This window comes from Coturnix japonica, chromosome 3, assembly GCF_054131305.1.
Source record: "Coturnix japonica strain WE chromosome 3, WE-NBRP24, whole genome shotgun sequence".
Taxonomy (NCBI): Eukaryota; Metazoa; Chordata; class Aves; order Galliformes; family Phasianidae; genus Coturnix; species Coturnix japonica.
In genome coordinates this window covers 11,152,307-11,174,682 of record NC_140665.1, presented here as the reverse complement: position 1 = coordinate 11,174,682, position 22,376 = coordinate 11,152,307, and the positions used below count along the sequence as shown (strand labels likewise).

The 22,376-nt window shown below is 42.2% G+C and overlaps 1 protein-coding gene across 3 annotated transcripts in view; it reads left to right on the top strand.

Moving 5' to 3' along the window:
- The window catches only part of ALK (ALK receptor tyrosine kinase), a 257,968-nt gene that overhangs the window by 36,113 nt on the left and 199,479 nt on the right, over positions 1-22,376 (top strand). For all 3 annotated transcript variants that reach the window (XM_015856919.3, XM_015856918.3, XM_015856920.3), the window contains exon 2: positions 21,495-21,614. In XM_015856919.3, the coding sequence (XP_015712405.2) occupies positions 21,495-21,614 (120 nt within the window). The remainder of the gene's footprint in view (positions 1-21,494; positions 21,615-22,376) is intronic.

Sequence of the window (22,376 nt, the reverse complement as noted above, 5' to 3'; positions counted from 1 at the left end):
TCCAGCAACCTGACCTCTTCAGGGCTAATGGAAAGTTAAAGCATTTTTACTGAGGGTGTTTTCCAAATGCTTTTAGAACACTGACAAGCATGGGACATCAGTCACCTCACTAGGAAGACTGTTGCAGTGTCTGACCACCATTGTGGCAAATAAATTATCCCAATGCCCATTATGACCATGCTGTGGCACAGCTCTGTGCCATCCCCTCCTGCCATCAGTTCCCAGGAGCAGAGCTCTGCACCACCCTCTGAAGCTGCATACAGCATCTGAGGTGAGGCCACATGCTGAATATAGCAAGAGAATCAGCTATTTTGACCAGCTGGTCATTCTGTGCTTAATGCACCCTAACATCTAGTTTGTCCTTATGGCTATCACCGGGTCTCTTTATGCTGAGCTGCTCCCCAGCCACTCATCTTTTAAGGCTGTGCCTTTGTCCAGCAGTGCTCTGTCCCAGGTGCAATACTCAGCACTTCCTTGTCCCAAAGATCATGCTGTTAATGTGCTCCACCATATCTCATCCCTCTAGAGAGTCATCAGCACCTCCCAGTGCAGTGTCATCAGCAAACTTGCTAAGGATGGAGTCCACTCCTGCATCCAGCTCACTGATAGAAATGTTGAACAGGCCTGGCCCTAGAACTGGGAAGCCCTGAGAAGTGCTGCTAGTGAATATTCACCAGCTAGATGTTACCCCATTCATTATAACACTTGGAGCTCTACAGTCAAGCCAGTTCATCACTCAGTATGGTGTGAACCTGTGTGTCTCACCATTGGACAGTTTGTCCAGTAGCAGGTAGTGAGGGTCAGTATCAAAGGTCTTTCTAAAACTAAGAAGTATTACATCCACGTCCTTCCCTTCATCCATCAAGTGGGGTGACCTTATCTTGAAATGAAATGAAATTAGAAAGGTAGGGATTTCCTTTGATGAACTCACGCTGACTGTGCCTGTCAATTAGTTTGTTCTTTAACTGCCTTTCATTGGCCCCCAGGACAATCTGCTCTGTGACTTCTCCAGGCACTTAGGCTAAATTAAGCTGCCTTCATTTTCTATCTTGCCCTTTCTGTAGATGGGTGCAGCAGTAACTAACCTTGAATCATCTGGGACCCCTCTGGACTCCCACAGCCTTTGGTGATCTCTTGAGAGGAATCCAGATATGGCATCTGCTAACTCCTTTGTAGGATTATGATGGATATGAGCTGAACTCATTTAGCAGCAGCAGAACTAGTTATTTCTTAGTGTGAGTAACTCACACTAAGGGGACAGCTGCTCTTTAACGTCTTTATCAATGACAGATGCTAGGAAGAAATTCTTCACTCAGAGGGTGTTGAGGCCAGCACCTTTGGTGCGCGGAGCTGTAGGTGCCCCATCCCTGGAGGTGCTCAAGGCCAGGCTGGATGGGCCCTGTGCAGCCTGAGCTGCTGTGGGACAGCCCTGCCTATAGCAGGGGTTGGGGCTGGGTGGGCTGTAGGGACCCTTCCAACCCAAACCATTCTGTGATTCAAGGGTAGCACCTGAGTTTCTAAACTTCAGGTTTACATGGAAGTACTTTTTAGAGGAGAGCTGAGGTTAACTTTGTGCCCAAGATGTAGAGAGCTACAGGAAATGGAACCTCTGAACCTCTGATTAACCACCTGTGGCAAGCAATGAGTCAGCTGTGGGAGCACAGGTGAAGGTAATTCAGCTGTGCTACCAGAAGGGCTGGAGCTTGGCTGCACATCTCCCAGATCTCATTTAAGGGCGGAATGCCACTAAGGCAGCATCTCTTTCTCTGGAGATTGCACCTGTGTGGAGTTTACTGTGAACCTTCAACATTTGTGAGCATTTTTCATTTATCATAGATTATCTTTCTGTTGTGATAATCTTTCATACAAAACATCTGTTTAACCTCTACCTATTGACTGTACAATTGTGTAACTGTTGGTCTGTGTGCTAGTTTGTCTAGCCATGATATGGCTGTTCAGTGAGACCCTGCATGAGGTCCTACATGAACATCAGAGCAAGTCTATTTGTATCTGAATCCTTATGAAGAGGCCCATTCCTGCTTTCAGATAGGCTGATACTTACAGAGCTTGCTTTTCATGAGTCTCTTGCACACTGCCCTTGTATGGGAAATTGGTAATCACAGCCTGAACCTCTGATTAATCAGCTGAGGTGAGTGTTGGGTCAGCTGTGGGAGCACAGGTGAGAGTAATTTAGCTGTGCTCCTGGAAGGGGTGGGGCTCGACTCCATCTTCTCTAGACCTCGTTTAAGGGCTGACCACCACTAAGGCAGCATCTCTTTGAGATTGCTCCTCGGTGGAGATTGCCTCAGTGGTTTCCAGCAGACTGAAGGCTTCCATATGGGTGAGTTTTTCCTGTAAATAACCTTTTGGATATTTGCTACTGTCTTTATGTTATTGTTACTGTACAGCCCTTTAAAAGACATTTTGTGTGCTTTCCTGAGCAAAGGAATGAATGCAGTGGTGTCCTGTGGCACTGAAGAGTGTGGTCTTAGCCCATATGATATGGTAGAGATCCCAGTAATCTGGAGATGCAAGCCTTTTATATGCACACAGAGAAGTCAAAAATGAGATTTTGTAGACGTGGAAGGGTGAAAGGACTGAAAGGAAATTAAGAATGCAAGTAAAATCCTGTGCTTATGCTAAAATCGCATCATTTTTACTGGGAGAGCATCAGACAAAAACACTGGGGTTTTGGAAGTCTGAGTGACCTCCAAGCCCCTTTCTGTGGTGATCTCGGCCAGCCGAGCCTTCTGCCTCTCTCGGTTCCTTCTCTATAGGATATTTTGCTCTGTGCAACTACTGAATATTCTTTGAAGCAGAGCCTCAGTATTCCATTTCCTGGTTGAATGCTCTCACCTGAAGGTCATCCCGAGTCATCCATTCCCTTCACGTGGCCTGTATCATAGTGAAGAATAGCATAGGAAGTTATTTAACAATGAAGAAAACACTTTAGTGGGAGAGAATTGAAGGGCTTGGCCTGTTTAGACGATCAGGAAGAGATTCATGGGTCGCTTTCTGAGTTCCCACGTCCTGTCTGCTCTTCTGAGAGGAGCTCTGGCTGTTAATCCAACAGATGAGGTGCAGGAAGGATGTGCAAATGTAGCCTTCTCTGGGTTTGTGCTAACACAAGTATCATTGCAGATGCTCTTCAGCCTTTGGTCTGTTTGTCTTCACATGTATTAATGCTAATTGGGCCTGGAAAAATGTAATCTGCGTGCACGCTGTTGTATATCTATAAAATATTCATGCCTAGAGTGGGGAGTTGGTGCTGTTGGGACTGAAGTTAAGCTGGTAATACCATTTGAAGACTCTAAGTATACTGCTGGCTTCTTTTGTCCATCTTGTTTTTTCAGGTGTTCTGCATAGATGAGGTGAGTAAGCCAGACTTCTGTAGGCTTCTGTTTAACAGATACTAAATTATTTCTATGAATCTTCTAGTGTGTTGACCACTGTAATTATTATGAGCTGGCACTAAAGGCTGTGCACTACAATGAAACGAGTTCATATTTTCTGCCTTGATGAATTTAAATGGTGACAGGATCCTTTCTTTTCTGTATCTTGCTTTTTTTTTCCCTTGCAGTGCTCCTCTGTGGGTATTCACAGCTGGGCTAATAATGATAGCTAGGGCTGCCTATTTGTCACTCTGCCACGGGTTGTCAGATATTCTTTATTTGCGCCATTAAAAACACACAAACAAAAAGCACCTTAGAGCTGTTCGATGGCCCTCCTTGACGGCCTATTTAGTTTTTAGAGAGCAATTGAAAAATCAACTTTTTAATCTTTATAAAGGATGAGGAAGAAACTTTCCTTCTTAATTGTAACTGATCTGAGCCTGCTTCCTTCATCCCGCTGGCACGTACCTCTTGAGCAATGTTTTCTTGCTTTAGCTTATGTAGCAAGTGAGGGAAGTTTGGCTTGTAACCAAGCAGGGAAGAATAAGCAGCATGGTATGTTACCAGCTTGGCAGTAACTTTGTGTCACTTATGTGTTGCAGGTATTTTTTTTCTTGTTTTGAGAATAGCACAGTTTGTTCTTTTGTCAGCAAAGTGTCCTTTATTTTTTCCCACCTTGTATTCTTTGAGCAATTTGTCTCCCACCTCCGGTATCAGAACATAACCACCTGCAGGTCATAATACGGTAGCTATTTCCCAGCATAGGGGAACATGTATCCAGCAGTTGCAAGGTGTAATGGTACAGGAGGGCAGATTTAATGGGGATATGAGGAAGAAATCATCCAAAGTGTGAGTGCTGGACAGGGCTTTGGGCAGCCCAGCCTGGGGACAGATGTCCCTTCTCACAGCAGGGGAGGTAGACCAGCTGATTTTTAAAAGTCCCAATCCATTTGTGGTTTTTAAGCTCTGGAGTCGGAGGGAAAAGCAATTCCCTCATGTAGGTCTTTCCTGGCAGTCTGTACTTCACATCCCGGCTTGGTCAAAAGCACCCTGACTGGTTTTCAGTGGTTAGGAATTACAAGAACCTTGCTCTCCTACCCAAGCTTGTACCCAGATGCAAGCCAGGATGTTACCTATCATGTGTTCCTAAAGGAACCTGTGCTCCTGTGTCCCTCTCCTTCCTACCAGTACATGTTTCTTGTGTGGCTCAGGAGCACAAAGTTCTTATGTCAGGGAACAGATTTCTCTTTGATGTGCAAACAGTGCATGGAAGCATGAAGCTGATATTGACTGGAGATGATGGGTCGGGTTGTAACAGAGATAGTAAATGTTTGCAGTGGCAGCCAATGTAATTTTCTTCTGCTGTGGCAGGACTTTATACAAAGCTCCAGTTTTTCCACAGTGTTGCCTTCTAGGACCCTGATAAATTGTGCACACTTGTTGGGGCTAATATATGAAACTGTCCCTTGTGCTGTCTGTTAGGAAATGACTGCCTCTGGGAGCTTCTAGTAATGGAAGAAATAGCCAAGATGGAGTGGGAGCCAAGCTAATTGGTAGATTTAGGCTACCCAAGCATTAAGTAAAATATTCCTGCTTCGTGCCACTTTTCTCAGATCTCATTTCTGTCATCTAAACTTGTTGCCAAGTCCATAGCTGAAAAGCAGAGCTTAGCCTAATGAAGATACACTTCTGCATTTGAAAGTCAATCCCTCGTTATAGTAAATATATACAGAAAATTTTCAGGGTTCTGTCCCTTTTACCATCTGCTCTCTGCACTCGCATGACTGTGTCCTCTTGGCTGTGGGTTTGTTGTGCACAAGGAATGAGGACCATTAATATTTCCCTGGAGTTGCAGTTGACAGCATCTTTCATAATCTGCATGTCCCGTATTAGCATTGGCTGACTTGAAGTTTGGGACAGGCGTTTCTTCAGCTCTCTTCAAGAGGCGTAATATTAATGATTCTAAACAGTATTTTGCTAAATATATAATGCCACCAAAGGGGCTCCTTGGAGCTGAGAATCTACTGAGTTATAAAATCTGATTACCAGTCAGGGATGTCAGCCCTGAAAAACAAAAGAAGTCAAAAGGGTAGTCAGCACCCATCATCTTACAAACAAGAGAGCAAGGAAGCAAATATGGGATTCAGTCTTGAAGTTTCCATTCTAAAGTATTTCTCTTTCCTACTGCTGAAGGACTGCAGAGCAGCTGCTTGGTGCCAGCTGAGTTCTGCCTGCACATCAGGGAGTGCATCCAGCAGATTGTGGCTTATTCTGAACCTCATGCAGACCATAAGCTGTCCTGATGTAAGGTCTTGATTGTGATATTTTAGAAGTGCCATAACAGACGCTATATTTTTTTTTCACTCTCTTCTGCTGTATTCTGACACCTCAGCAGCCCTCGAAAATGATGGTGGCTTGTCCTTCAAGGACCAAAAACCTGGGGTTTTTTATAGCTGTTAGTCACGCTTGTTCTGCTGAACATGGTTAATAAGTTCAGTAATAACAGGCAAACTACTAATGAGTCCTATGGTCGTTATCTTTGGTTTATATTTGCTTTTGACATTGAAGATGATATTAAGTGGGCTTTAAATCTTATGAGGTTGCACAGAAATCCAGGATAGTTTTTCTACAGTGTAACTGTTTTAGTAATTTCACGTACTTTCATCCTACTGTAATCTTTTTCTTTCCTCACCTTACCCTGCTTTTCTGACCATCGGGAATCATCTTTGCTCAGCATTAGATCATTAATACATGACATATCAGGTTTTGGCATTGCTTATGAGCTGCCCCAAGTGGGCACAGTGCATGTGTTTTGTCTGTGGGCTGCTCTAGCTCATGGAGACATTCAAATGCAAATAACATGGTGGTCATCTTGTGGTGAAGGTTGCAGAACTGTATGGGCTGACACAGGCCTATTTGTGCGGCTCCCATGAATTAGCATCACTGAAGAGATGCTAACTGCAGGGCAGGATTTACCACATAGCTGAAAACCTGCATCCCATCCTCTCTGGGTGTGTAGGAAGCCTGGGGGCAATAGTGGTGTGTGGGAAAGAGGAGTTATGCTTTGGAAGCCGGAGGGAGGAAGGGAACTTTGGACACTGCAGTCACAGACATGTTGCAAGCAGTGAGTCCAAGCCTTCAGCAGGATCAGATTCTCTTGAAGAGCGAGAGAGGATTGAATTGTCCTGTAGCAACCCCAAAACTCACACCCCAAAGACCTGGTGAAGTTGTGCTGCTTGGTGGAGGCGCAGTCCAATCCTGTGCATGGGTCTGGTGCTATCACTGAGAACTGGATGGCCTTGTGTTCAACCCAGTAGTTATTTTTCATTGTGGTTTGCATCCCGTGTTCAGAGCAGCTTACCAAGGGAGGATGTTTTCTTGGAGTATCGTTGCTTTTTAGGGAACAAGACAGAATTTCTCAGCCTTTTCTGCATCAGAGTGTTTCTAGTATAGGTAGTGAAGGAAATACCCGGGAGATGCTGTTATGCTTACCTTCCAGATGATGGATTGGCTATTCTGGCCATAAGGCCCATTGAAGGGAGATTGGAAGATAATTGACTACCAAGCTTTTGAGTAATGCTAAGGTCAATTGCTGCAGAGATCCATTTATTTGAATAATGGGCCTGTTTACAAAGGGTTACAGAAAGCTGCCAGTCCTGCTTCTAGGGAAATAATGGAAAGGACTGATTTTTGGCTTCTGTAGCTGCTGAGCCTCTGTACCTTTCATAACAGTGGGACAGTGGGAGCTTTTGAAGAGGGTGTCTCTTTCCTTCCACAAATATTAGTCTTTTTTTTTGATATCTTTCAGTGTGCGTGTGGAATGCCGTATTGGTGGGAATTGCTGTGTGCTTCATCCTTCTTCTGTCTTTACATGAAGAATCCCATATGTTTTTAATGTTTAACAAGTCAAACAATGGGGAAAAACAAATTCAAGATGGCTTGATTTCTGCTTTTGGGCTTTACGCAGGTTGCAGTAGAAAGCCAGGTGTCCACATACCAACTGCCCACATCCCAATAGTTCCCACTAAACCACATCCTGAGGTACAACAACTAAGCGACATGGTTTCATGGGGAAATGTTGGAAGATGGACTGTTGGAGTATGGATGATCTTGGTCTTCTCCAACCTTGGTGATTCAATGATCTACAGTTCTAAGGTAGATTTAGGGGCCTTTAAGAAGGGTGTCCCAACAGGATTGCAAGGGTACACCTCATACTCTCCTGGTTAATGGTCTGAGTTTCCCAGCCTGACTTTTATCCAGGCACTGCTGAGAATATGCACGCAGATAAAATATTTTACAGATCTTCTAATGACTTTTGAACACGGGAGGAAAAGAGGGAAAAGAGAAAGGAATGACAGGAGTGGTTTAGAACTGAGAGGGATTCAAATAAGCAAAAATGGGAATCATGTGCTTTTTTTCTTATTTCTCAACTAGAAGCAACTGCTAGAGAATGTAGGTACCAGCAATAGCTGCAAAACACCATTGAACATCTTGGTAAGGTTAGTGATTGGACTTGTTGATCTCAAGAGTCTTTTCCAATTGAAGCAATACTGTGACTGTATGCTTGCAGGCTGGGAACCCCATCAAACCCAAGAGCAACCCACATATAGGCACCCTCTGGGTGCCCACTTCTTCACTTGGCAGTTGGTGACACCTTTTGACACTCTGGCACCTCTCTCTTTCTGCAGATGAGTCACAGGCGCTTCTGAAAATTCCATTCTTCAAGACTGAAGACCAGGAAACTGTTTTAAATCTATATATTATAAATTATAAATCTATATATTTATTTTCCTGGTTGGTAAAGAGAAGCTGTGAAAGAGACTCAAGAGTGAAATAGAATAATCAAGCAACTCATTGATCTAAAGCTAATCTGCTGACTGCCTCAGCAACTGCTAAAAATGGTCTCTTTTCCTTCTTTCAATAAGTGAGGAAACAGCTTCTGCCAATATCCCTCTCACACCAGCAGCTCTTGGTGCTTTTGTCAAACACATTGTGTTTGAACAGATCAAAGGAAACTCGTTTGTTGTTATTGTTAAAGATTAAGCTGCACTTATAGAATTACTGTTGTGTTATTAGGCCAGTTTCCTAAAACACAAATAGAATGAAAAAGGGGGGAGGAGGGGGGAAAAAAAAGAGGAAATGTTGTTTATTTATGTTCTAAAGTTCAGTGCTGAGATTGAAGTCTTCCTAGCAGTGAAGTACACAGAACTGTACTCTGCAAAGAAACACCAACAAGCTGTCTTACAAACATTGTGATCATTACACTAAGGTTTGCTGCAGAACACATAGCCTGTGTGCTCAGCCCATAGCGCTGTATGGGATTCATCCTCTGGAAGTGTGGGGTTGGCATTTGCCCTTGCTGTGTATCAGGAGGTTCCTGTTGCCTTTGTGGTTTTAGGAAGAAGTGCTGCCCTCTGTCCTGTCAGCTGCACCGCTGACCTCTCCTTGTCATTGGTTTTTAAGACAAAACTAGAGTCTGAACTGAAAAATAAGTGGCCCTATAAGTGTTGGGCTCTATTCATTACAGAACATCTTGAGTTTGAAGGGACCTTGAGGATCATTCAGTTTCACACCCCAACATGTGAGCAAGGGTGCCTGTGATTTCTCTTTTCTCTACATGTAATTTCTCTATTTTTTGCTGAATTTAGCAAGAAATTTCATTAGAGTTGTTCACTTTCAAGCAACTCGCTGATCTGAAAGCCTTTCCTGCCTTTGTTTTCACCCATGACTGAGCGTGCCCCTCCAGCTCTTTCACATCCATATGTACCTGCAGGGTCAAAAGTTTCTGTGGGTAAAAACAGAAAAGCAAACAAATACTCCATTGGTCCCTACCATCGCCATTTCAGGATGAATTTAAGCTTAAAAACAAAACAAAAAAAAACACAGCGTTTTTTGAAAATTGAGCCAAGTCTGGAAAAATCAATACATTGACAGAGGAAGCTTTGCTTCTCTGATTCAGCCTGGGGGTGTGGGTATTGGGCTGTATCCCACCTAGATTTAGCTTTTTAACTAGTTCTATATTGCCTGGAGCGCAGGCCCTTGTAAAACACTGGTACAGACACTGCTGGAACCGCAGGAAGGATTTTTTTTAAAAAATGTATTAAATAAAATATATCCTTGATTTTAGCCAGCACATTGAAGCTCCGTATAATAGCAAAAGCTTTGGCTTTCAACCCAATAATAGCCCTGGATTGTGTTGAATTTTGCTTTTGCCTCAACCCAACCTTACGGGCAGATGTTGGTTGGTTTGCTCTTACTGCAAGACTGCAGCATGCCAAAATTGTGAATGCCACAGAATCCTGATGAACTCACTAAATGATTGTAATTCACTACCGATCTCAAAATGCCATTCTACTCTAGAGAATGACTATTTTTAAAAGTCCTTATTGAGTCCATAGCATCGCTCTATGGCTACAGTCAGCTCATACTGAGTTTCATTCACCACTACCCCCAGGTCTTTCTTTGCAGGGCTGCTCTGGGCCTACTCATCACCAGGCACATGTAAACTTGGTCTGTGGCAACATGATGGGTTTTATTCTGTTAGCACTGCAGAACCGATTCAGCTTTGAGCAAGTTGGAATCTCTACCTTCCTATATTATAATCCACCAAAAATAAGAGCTGGCACAGCTCAGAGACTCTTAGTCACCAGAGAGCTATGAATAACAGCACTGTTAACCCAGGTTCTGGTGAGTAACCCCTCTTGGCCACTGAAATCACTGGGACTGCACAGCTTTTACTGAGACCATCATTTCATTTGACAGAATTTTTACCGCTGTGTGTACAAGGACAGTAGAAGCCCATCTTAACTCTGTCCTTACCTTGTGTTTGCAGATTAGGAGAGTGCTGCACTCATTGCCCAACTGAGCACCACAGAATGGAATCATAGGGTACTGTTGGTGCATTCATACGAAGTCCTATTACAATATCTTTGAACAGCTGATTTCCTTGGAATAGAATTTTACTCAAAATTTGGAAGTGTCATTCAGTTTGGTTAAAGAAAGGTTTGTTTTGATTCTTACCACCAGCTCCTGCAAAACTGGCCAAAGGAAGGCAAGAGAACCTGTCTTCATGTGTGTTCTGATCTGTTTCTGTGGCTGGTAAAGACATGGCTTGTATCTACACTTCTGGAAAGGCAGCATAACCTAGAAAATAGGGAATTCAAGAAAAAAAAAGAGATGTTAAACAGATTATCCTAAAGGATGAAATTTTGAGCAATCTTGCTTATTTCATCCCTTATCAGTTCTGATTGTCTGGTGTCAAGGTTTCATAAAAATAGGCTTGAAAGTAGTAGTTTGGGTTTTGATTACAGCACTATGGACTGTGATTGACCCACCCATAGAGATAGGTATGCACTGAATCTCTTTTTTCAGATTAAAATAGTGGCATCATTCTCTGTAGTGGTAGAAGGTGAGCTGATACAGGTCACTCCAAGCCAGGGTTCCAGTCTGGAGTTTGGTTTTGCACACCTCAGAATTCAGGAGGGTTTGACTGAAGGGGTTGACTTGTTTTTGCTTTTAGCAGATGTCTTGCAGAAGCATCCAGCTCTGGCTTGTCCTCTTGCAATGACAGCTTAGGGGGCACAGAGGGCAGTGCCTTGGGAAGAGTTTCATGTTATGAAACAGAGAGGAAGTAGGGGAAATTCTTGTCTTTCCTACAAGCAGCCCCCCAGGCTGCAGTGGTCAGGAAGCAGAACTACTGATGGATTGAAGCTCAGAGCTGGTGAAGTGACTTTGTAGCTCAGGCAGTCTGCACGAGGAGATAGGGACATTAATTCCTGCGAGTAGTGAGCTGGGTTCTGATCAACCTTGTGTAAGCAGGTGCACTCCAGAGATAGCACAAAATACAAAAACAGGTTGATGACTATTTTTAGCAGTGCAGTAAGAGCATAAGGGACAAGTTTGCACCATTTCCCTGATAAATGTTAGGTCGTGGGGGTCAGGGAGCACAAGCATCTGAGATTAATATGAATCTAAAACCTCATAAGCCAGACAGATGCTGGTCTTTTGTTGTGTGCTCAAGCTTTCTTGACAGATTTAAGACAACCTGCTTGAAGTCCTTTCCTGAGATAAAGTTATCAGGAGAGAGAAGCGTGTTTCCTGGTTTTCTTGCCCAGGTTGCTGTTAGAAAGTGGGATGGATAAAAGGTTACTTACCTTCATGTGTGAGATCAGTGGCACGTCAGGTGTGTGGGTTGGCTCTGATGTGACTTTTGTCATGTTCAAAGCAAGATAGTTTCAGTATGTGTCCAGAGCCCATCAAGTCATCTCTATAGCATGTGGGTTATGAGCGGGGAAGATGTTCCAAGACAGCATTAAGGCATGCAGCAGAAAGCTTCAGTGTGAGACAACTCTCTGCAAGCATTTTAACTGGCAGTTTCTTAATACAATTACTTATGTTTCATGCAATTATTTGGATTTTCTCAGGATGCCTCAAACTGTTGCCATGGGTAATTCAAAGTCTGTTCATTTATGAATCCTGCTGGGCTGGCTGCTAAGGTGAAATGAGCTCCTGTTTATTTCTGCTTGCTAAACCACATGAAAAGAGCTTCTACAAAGAAGAAGAGCAGTTAGTGGAACTGTTTCAAGCAGCTTGTGAACAAAAAGGCTGACTGACTTTACAAAAGAAGGGAAGGCTTGTGGTTTTAATTCTGAAACTGCCTGCCAATGGTATCAAGGAAGGGTGTAGATGTAAGGAGCATTGGTCCTGGTCTAGCAGGGCCTCAGTCTTAATTCTTCTCAGTTCTTAATTCCTCAGTTTTAATTCTCATTCCAACACATGGAAAGGAAAGAGAGAGAAATCCTGGAGTTTTCTGCACAATAGAAATTTGGGTACATGCTCGATTCTATCACCTATTCAGTACCACGAGCATTTTAAAAGGCCTACTGGTGCATAGCAGGAGCACCACACAAACCAACCAACCAAAGAACCCCAAGGGCTGAAATCTGTTCCTAGTGAATATTTGAGTAATTTCAAAGTAGTCATCAACTGGGCTCTGTCTGTGAACAATCTGAAATCAGCCAACACGTGCCAGGTTTCACAGACGTAGTGTTTGTGGTAAATGGTTTACCTCTTCACTGTGACCAGTGGAGCCAACTGCTCTTTGTAATGAGCCTCTTGCCCTTGGCATAGTGAAAACTGCGTTTCAGGAGCAGGCAATAGATTGGAAGGGAAATGGTATTTTGAAAAGCTTGTTCCTATTTACTTCTTTTTATCCCAGGATTCCCAAGCACACTGAGCACCATTAGTTCCATTTTACTTGTAGGAAAACAAGAAATCCAAGGCAAAAGGAGGCACTGCACAATTTGTCTTAGATCCCATTGCAGACAAGGAGAGCTGGGAATGGAATTACCTCTCTCGAGTTCCAGTTCATGAAACGCTATCTGTGGAACACTGTTTGTTGGCTTTTATTTATACCAGGCTTTGCTGCAGAGCTTGTTGCAGAAGGTTCTGTGTGACTCAAAACATTCGGCTTATCAGTTTCTACAGCAGGTTTGTAATGCAGATCTGTACGCTCATCCTTATCCAGATGAGGAGAACAATGTATGGATTGCAAATTGCTGTACAGCATTTGCGGGTGGCAGTGAAAAAGCAGCACGAGGTGAGCACTGCTGCCTCAGCCCTTTCTGGCCTTCTCACTCTTAATTTGCCTCTCTCCTCAGCAGCTCGAAAATCACCTTTAAAGCAACTGCTGAAAATACATTGATTCCAAGATGTGTGTGCAGATAAAACATTCCGCACTCAGAGAATAAAGGTTAAAAAAAAAAAAAAAAGGCCCTAACATTGAATCAGCTCAGTGAAGGCAGCTGGCAATGATTCCTCCTTGATTATTGCTTAAGGACCATTATTTGCAAGCACCTTATCCCAGGGGGACTTTTTTGGGGAAAAGCCACAGGAGGAAGCCTCCTTAAGGAGGTGTCATCTGTCATGACAAGCTGCCTGTCCTGGTGAGTCTCGTGCTGAGACTGCGTTATGATGACTGATGAGGCCATCCAAAGCAGTTAACTTGGCCATTTGTAATCATTTCTCTTACAGGCTTTTTGGTAATCACTTTAGGAAGTTCTTTTTGAACAGTGCAGGATCTGAGTGGAAAGAAGCAAGGCTGCTTTGCTTCTTACAAGTGAGGATTTAGACAGCCATAAACATGGGGGAAAATGAGAAGCAAAAATCACGCGTGAAATTTTCTGCCATCCTTCTGAATATTCCTACCAGTGCTCCATTTTGTTTTGGTTTTGTGCAGATGAAAGCCTTTCTATGTGCTGGCTCTGTTCCATATGTGCAGGATTTCTCTTTGTAAAGGCAGAGCAAAGTCATTTGGCAGAGCCAGGGCTGGACTGGCAGAAGTGGGGACCTCTGGGAAGAGGGAAACAGTGATGTTTTCTAACCTTTGCTACCAATTTGCACTGTGAATTTGGGCAGATACTTTAATTCTATGGCTTCCTAATACTCTTACAAGAAAAAGGTAGACAATTCTGCAACAAATCATATTGATTTTTATTTTTATTTTCCTCTGGTTCATCATCCATTCACTATTAGCTGTTACAGGGCTCCTAATGTTTCAGCAAAGAGACAGTTCTTCAGCCCAGCCCTTCAACCCAGCTTTTCTACATCTTTCCTTGGCTGTAGAGATATCTTGGCAAATGAAGCTGAGAAAATGGACTCCACTTGGGCTGGAGCACTAGTGTTTATGTTGCATAACTGAACCATTCTGGTGTTGTCTGGTAGGGGATAGTGGTAGCTGTTGTATCAGCTGCTTTACAGCATCACTTACCATTCTTATGTGAGTGACAAGGGTTAGTTAACTTCTAGGCTCTTTGGAGAAGAGCTGTAGAGTGCAAAATTGTGCTGCAATGAAGGGGAAGAAATAAATCGGGTAATATCTAGAGACGTAGCTTCTCATTTTTCTTTTGCAACTGAAAAACAAAATGACAAGTGATTTTCCCCTCTTACTACTTAATAGTCAATTTGGAGATGTCTATGTGGGTGAGCATAGGAGTTTCTCATGCCTCACTCAGGTGCCTTATGGCTTTGTAAGCAGAGATATGTCCTTTACCTCGAGCAAAATTAAGCATTGCAATGAATATAGACAATGTAAGCATCTTTTCCAGTAATGGGAATATGAACTAATTTTTATTGTTACTGCCAAATTTTAGATGGAAATAGTCATCACCCTCTTTTGCTATTCATAGAAACAATGCAGCTTGTATGCTGATAACAAATGTCTGGTACTTTCTCTACTACAGAAACACCCCACATGCTTGTTGCTATTCCACAAGCCTACATCTCAACAGAGACGTCTCATGCAGCAAATACATTGGGTTTAGTCATACAGATGGTAGGAAGTTCATTGCTGTCACTGACTCATAGCTTGTGTCTGTTGTATGTATGTATTCAAGTAATTCCGTGGTGTTAACTTCGTTTTGATACAGCAGGAGTCTTTAAAAAATTTCTTCTTCAAAAACACCAGCTTTGGGCTGCAGGGTTTCAGAATTATGTGTGTGTTAAACCTGGGCAAAGCCTCTCATGCTCCAGTAACATTTAAGAGGGTCTTACATGCTCAGGTTGTAGATGGGTTAGAATTGGAAGGGGGCCTTTAATTGCATCCATGTTAAGATGACAGTGGTTTTGAAGAGTAATTCTGTGTGTATGTTCTGTTTTAGTGTACGTTCAGTGCAGTATGAAAGAGGATTTGAAGTGTATGTAGGGCAGGAGGTTGCTGCTGGGTTTGTTTTTCTTTTCTCTTAATCTGACTACTTAAAATGATGCAGGAAGAAGTGTACACATCTGATGAGAGTCTCCAGCTGGGTGTATGTGTTAAATATGAAAGTAGCTATGCATAAATCAGAGGTGAGGGCACTATATGGTTTGAAGTCAGTATGTGTAATGAATTATTAAACCTCTGTCAAGACAACCACTATTTTTTTCATTTGAAAATACAGGCTCCTGTACTTTGTAGGGGTTATGGAATAAGGGAAAATGCATGTAGAGGAGTAATCCAAGCCATGTGGATAGATGGCCATTGGGAATATATGGGATCAGGACCCTGGCTGTGAGAGATGAGAACCATACTGGTCTCAAGTATGCCATGGTTCTCAAGTCCCTTGGATGAACAACGTGGTATTGGGGAGCCCCAGGCCAGCAAGCACTGTGAAAGCTCATGGTGACTACTGATGTCTACACATGTGGACCAAATGTTAATACTGGTTTTCAGTTGTCTTTTTGGAGGTTGATTTTTTTTTTTTTATTTTTTATTTTTAAGCTACAGTAGATAAATACCAAAGAGAACAGTGGAAAGATCACTTTATATGTGCCTTAAGTAAGTCAGAACATCTGCAATATGAAGTACGTCTGCAGTTCAGCAGTGAGGTGACTAGTTCCACAGGCTTTAACTTGTATTTTCCTGAGTCTGCAGTGTCTGGAGGTCTGTCTGTGCCACAGGAAACAGTTGCATGTAATGACTCCTGGATTTCAGTGCCCACCTGGTCAGTAATTTGGGCATACTGGTTATGAGCACAAATAAAGATTACCCTGTGCATAAATGCAGCAGCCTCAGAAAGTGATACCATGTACCAGCACCCAAAAGTTTAGGGCATATATTTGTTCATGGAGTTCTGCTGCTAAAGGGCATTTCCCCTTTTGTGTGTAAAAGAGGCAGGGAAAATGCTGTGTTGCCTACAGTGATGCTTAATTGTGCATAATTATTAACAAAATATCAGTATGCTGGTGTGTTTTTCTTTTTAAAAGGATTGTTGTACACTCACAGATGAGGAACAGCCTTAAGCCATTCCAAGTCTGGCCTGTAACTGAGACCCCGAGCTCCTTATCAGTGATTCATTGCCCTTTTGCGGTGTGTTAGTGGGGAGGTCTTCAGCAGCAGCAAAGCACTCGAGATGCCATAATATGCTCTAGATGGCAGTATATTTTTAAGCTATATTAGTTGAGGTGTGTGGAGTATCAGCTTTGTCATTGTAATTGTTTCTGATGATCTCTGCATGCCAGTAGCTTTCAGAGCAGAGGCTAAAAAACTTATTAGGCTTCATGATACGCATAAAAGTGCTAAGAAGAATTTACAGAAATCAGCAAAGAAACCCAAATTGTTATTTTCACCTACATTCTCTCAGGAAAACCAATTTTTTCCCTGTAATGAGCAGCCAGACGTGATACTTCGGTTCTGTTTCCCTGTCACAGTATCTTTATGGAATTGCATTTGGGGTGTTTCGTGCTCCTCTCCTTCCACAGTCAGTATCTGCTGAGCCAACCACATCTCCCAGACTTGGTATGGACTCTCCTGGAATTGAGCAGTGTCTATGAGATGTGGTTGGTAAAGGCACTGCCTGGCTGGTAGATGTTGAGGCCATGAGACACCTGTCTTCTCATTCAGTCACTTTTGAGACATTTATTTCTTCTATCAAAATGAGCTGTTTGCTGTGAAAGGAAAACCTAATAGGAGTTAACAGAAGGTTTTAAACGAGTCTTGCAAAAGGCAAAGTAAAAGAAAGTCATGGCCAGAATGATTTAAACTCAGCTTTTAAATACAGTTTTATTCATGACACACGTTCCACATGCAGGAAGCGCTTGCTATTCCCCAGCTTGCTCATCAGGCTCTGCCTGTCAGTGCAGTTGATCACTTCTGTGCCTCTCGCAGTGTGTCTGACTGAGCTCAGTGTCCCCATAGAGCAGCACAGCCTGCTGAATGCGGATATTTTTCTCCACAGCATTCCAGAGCGCATTTGGTGACACACACACTATGGTTTATTTGTGCTCATCAGGCTCGCCACGTGACATAAAATCATTGCAACAGAATGCATTATTAAATATATTTCCCATCTGAAAAAGATAAACTTGACAGACTGTCAGTGAGCGTTTTCTTATCTTAGAAGAGGTCTATAAAAATAAACCCTGGCGTACATCCACCCATTAGTGTAAGCAAAGCTCAGCAGCCATTCAAAGCCGTCAGCTGTGAGCACAGGGGTTGCCCTTTGCCTCCTTCTCTGCCATAACTGGAGACAGAGTTTGACTTTTGCCTCTGAGTGTCATTTAGTAGCTTTTATGAGCATAGCCGAGTCCGTGGGTCCTTCACCAAGTGCTTCCTTCAGTTACTTGTTGGCTTCGATGCTATTGGAGCCTGAACATCCTGCTGGTCTTATGCAGGGCTGCAGAAATGACCAGGATACTTTTCAAGAAGGAGATGTTGGTTCCAGAGCCCCACAGGCTTTGGAGCTGCCTCTTCTGAGGGTGTCTTGGGGCTTCCCTCCCCCTTCGCTCTGAAACAAAGTTGACAGCTAAATATTAGTTTGTCACCTCAGGTTCATAAACAGAAGAACATATCCCCCTGCAAATGTAGATACAAAGGCAGCTATGCACTCACCAAGCATGAAGATACTGGGTTGCCTGCATTGGTTCTCAATATATTCTTAGTGTTTTTCTTGGAAAAAAGCTTTCCATTCGGCTTTGCTGCTACAGTGTAACTCTGATGAGGATTAGCTGTGAGAAACTGGGAATAACGCAGCACAGCAATGTGAGAAAGCTTACCCACGAGGCAGTATCCAAAGGTAGCAATAAGCAAAGGACATGTGCTAAAATATTCTGAAACATGAAGGTGCTCTTTCTAGTTGAAGATAGCACGGGTGTTTTGATTAAATATTCCATTCCATTTCTGCACTACACAGAACATTAGAGAGCTGTGTATGTTAATTATGGGGTATACGCCTGCCTTCGTCCAGAAAAGCTGATGGAGGAAGAAATCCAGTTTATTAGAAAGAACCTGGGTAAAAAGCTTTTCTTCTATGCCTGTTTTTTTCCTTTTTTTTTTCTGAGAACATGCAAGCTTATTCTATTAAAGAGCTATTTTTCATTAAAATAATACCTAAATATTTTATTTAATAAATCTGTGGCTGGGAGGATTGACTTCAGTACATATGAAACCTTTTTTTTTTCTTGTTATTAAACAAAATCTTGGTGAGCAGAATGAATTTCACATCCCCTAAGGAAACTCCTTTGTACAAGTTTAAAACCAGAAATGTCAAATGCTCTCTTCAGGTGCATGTTTCTAGCTGTGATTGAGTGCCCTGGGTCAGAATTTGGCCCTGGATATTCCTTTAGGCAAGAATATCAAAGAAACATCTGTTATAGCTTGCCAAATGTCTGGCTACTAAAAATTGGGCTGTCAGCTTTTAGTTGCTAATCCATTTATTCATTTTTAAAGGTTAGGGTTACTGTTGACAAGTGATAGAGCACCATGGCACGGACGGCCAGCATGGGAGGTTAGCATATTTAAAAACAAGTCATTCTTGGTTTCAATATTAATTGTATTGGAGAAGGGATAATCCTTTATCTGTTGAGATGACTACAGTGTAGTCAAGGTTTGCATTACCCTTGCTGCACAAGGAGCATTTGTTTAGCTGATATACAGGTCTTCTATAATTACCTTTCTGATCATAAAACGCCCTGGAGGTAGAAGAGGAGAGGTCTTTTCCTTTTCCTAACCTATAGCTCACTCTGAAATCTAATAATTCCTCACTGTGAAGAGTAGCCTCTTGGCTAGACGGAACCTTTTACACAGCATCTTTCCCTAAAGATAACTTAATTGGGAAGGATTCATAACTTCTGATACAATCTTCTTGTCTTCAAGTTCAGCCCAGTAGCCCAGCCAAATCATTTGAGATGAAGTTACCAGATTAATCCTATGGAGTACGAGGGGGAAAAAAAAGAGTTATTAGGTTTAAATGAATTGTACTAAATCCATTTTGTTATTTAAGAAAGAGAAGAGAGAGGCAAAAAGTTTTAATTTTTGATGCTATCTTTTCTGCACCTCTTGCTGCTGATCGAGGAGAAGTTCATGTGTCAGGGCTATCTTCTCAGGTGCCCAGCTTTGTTTTTTATCTCAGTGTACTGCATAAATGGGTGGCAGTGGGAACACAAACATAGCTGAGGCTGAAGGTAGGAATGAATTCTGAAGAATGAGATGTGTATTGCATTAGAGTTGTCAGAGGCTTATTTCTGAAAGTGCCAGGGGACTTGGGGATCCCTTGACCCTTGTGGTGCTGAATGCCAGGTGAGGTTGGTGAGGATCTTAGAGGTGATTTAATTCTGAGTGCTGTGGCTGCTGCATTAGGGAGAGGAAAGCAGCCGTGTGACCTCCTCTCAGATTGCTTTTCCTTGGGAGCAAGTAGGCTGCCAGGTCTGTAATAAGTATTGACAGGATTCCGAACCCAAGACTTATCTCCCTATCAGTACTCTGTATGACATGTATGCTCCTTTGGGTCCTTCAGGGCTAAGGAGGCCTAAAAGTTCTTGTTTTGTGAAGTTCTTTAATCTTTCCCCATTTTGGAGAGGCATTCAATGGAGCTATTATATAACAAGGGTATGGATACCGGTCGGACATCTCACATCAAGGAAAACATGTGTAATGATATGTCTATTGGTATTAAAACTAGCTTATTACAGGAGCTAAATTTTTATGATTTTATAAAAATGTATTATTTTATATTAGCATCAAATTTAAGCACATTTGTAGGACAGAAACTGTTTTAGTAACAGCTATATTTACTGTAATGAAACTGACATTATTTGCCACATCTACACATATCAGTCTATATCTGGCTATTAAAAGAGGTCTAAACTACAACTTCACATTAAGGAAGGAGAATCCAATATAAAGGTTATACCCTAGTTACTTATTACTTTGTTATTCACAGTTGAGGACAGGACACCATGCTGATACCTGTACTCATAAATAACTGTCATGAATTTCTCTCTTCTAAGTTTCAGTCAATAATAGGGAATATCTACTTACTGTACTTAATACAGAGGCCAGATTTCTCTGAGCCATTAGGGATGTTAATTTTTTGCTACTTCAGAATGACTTACAAAACAGCGTGAAATCCGTTCTTATCATGAAGATTATTGCTTAAAGCAATGAGCTAGAGTTACAGTGCTCGTTTAAAAGTAGTTATATTTCTCTTCTTTTTGCTGCCATTACTCAGTGACAGGGCTCCTATAAATGAGATTACACTGAAAATGAGGTAGGGCTCAACCAACACTTGGTATTTTGATGTTTTTCCTCAGTGGAAGAGGTAAGTGGCACTAAGCAGAGCACTGGCAGAATTAAAGCAGTGCTTTTGCCAAGGCTTCAGTCATTTACCTTGCTTACTATTATCCACGTTGGGGATTTTTATTATCCATTATTACTTATCTATTGTGGAAGACAAGCCTTCAACACTCTGAATTAATTATCACTCAAATTAGTTAGTTCCCTTTGCTACAGAAAGATTTACCAAACTTTCACTGGGAGCTGTTACCATTTTGTTTTGCATTATTACAGCAAACCTTAGCGATGCACCTGAAGGAACTCACACCAGCATCTGTAATATTCTTAATTGGCAAGAATATGAACAGATCAGAAATGCACTTCTTGTTTTTCCTTTCTGAACTACAGTTCCTTCGTGGCTTCTCTGAGAAATCAGTAAGCCAGAGATGTATTTTATTGCATCAAACTTCCACAACCCAAGTTTTGCCTGTCGGTACCTCTACAAAGTTAAATCCTACCTTTCCCCTGAGGTCCTCAAAAAACGAGAGCAGAGTACTGAAGATTTCACAATCTTCAGAAAAACCAACTTAAACATTCCCAGGAAAAATCTGTGCTGTTGAAGCCCATAGAATTCTGTTCATTAACCGTGGGTTCTGTCTCAGATTCTTTTTGCACCTCCAATATTGCCTTGGTTTTGCAGAGGTAATGTAGTTTTGTACAGACACTCTCCATTTCTGAGATATATAGAATCATTGAACAGAAACTGCACACGTTCACCTCTTCCATGTGCAGGATCCCAAAATGCTAGCAAAACTTTAAGAATAAATAAATAGAGGGACTGAAAGGTCAAAGAGAACTTAGAATCTGTAAGATTGAAGCTGGTGCTTTTTCTAGGTGATGATAATGCTATTACATAGAGGAATTTATGTCCAGTTTCCCTCTACAGACATATATCTGTCAGGAAAAACTGACTGAACAGTTTAATATTGGTGCTCAGTGCGCTTAGTCTATAAAGCTGATACTTGCATTTAATGCATGGCATACATAATGTTGGTCTTTCTTTTTACTAATGACAGGTCTGAGCAGTTTGGATCTCCCAACAAGCAGTCCTTCTCTTCCTCCTGGTCTCTCTTCTTGGAACTTGACCTGGATCATGAGTGACACATCTCCTTTCTTCTCCCATAGAGGACGACATAGTAAGTACTGTTTTTGAGTTCTTCTCAAGAGTCTGTAACTAACTGCTGAAGGATATGGATATAATCACAGAGCAAAACTATCAAAAGCCAAAGATAGAATATCCATGTTGTCAGCCCCTGAGGGCACTAATTTGCCTTAATGTCCCTATCAGCCTCCCCTGGGCCCTTCTGTCTCCCTGCCCATCAGCCCAGGAGCTCCATATCCTGAGATAGACTTGGCCTATTGCCATCCCCATAGGTGCCTAATGACCCGGGCTGCCCCAGCCCGTTGTTCTCCCTCCAAAACAGGGTCCTGAACTGAACTATCTGAGTGCTATGTTTGAATCCAGTGATGTAAATAGAGGTGCTGCGTACCAAACTCAGTTTTGCTTGCCATCTTCTTTCATAACTTCCACTCTTTCCAAAATTAGTGAGACTGTTTTAGTCTGTTTTCTGGTACAAAATATTTCCTGACAAACCACAGCGATTGAAGTAGTATGTGCCTACTATATATCTACTAGCAGTCTATGAGAGGAGTTAAGGTGCTGAGAGGCTAATAAGATTTACTCACCCCAAGTCTGTAATTATCTGCTTGAGGGAGAAGTTTGACCTACCTATATGAAGGAGGCCCATATTTCTTCAAATTTATGTTGCAGCCTTTTATGTGTGCAATATATATTCTTCCTGCTGGCATACAATATCAGCTCTTAGCTGTTGTACCTGCTTGAACAATGAGGACACACCAGTTTCATTCTGGAAGGGACAGTAGTGCAATCTTTTTTC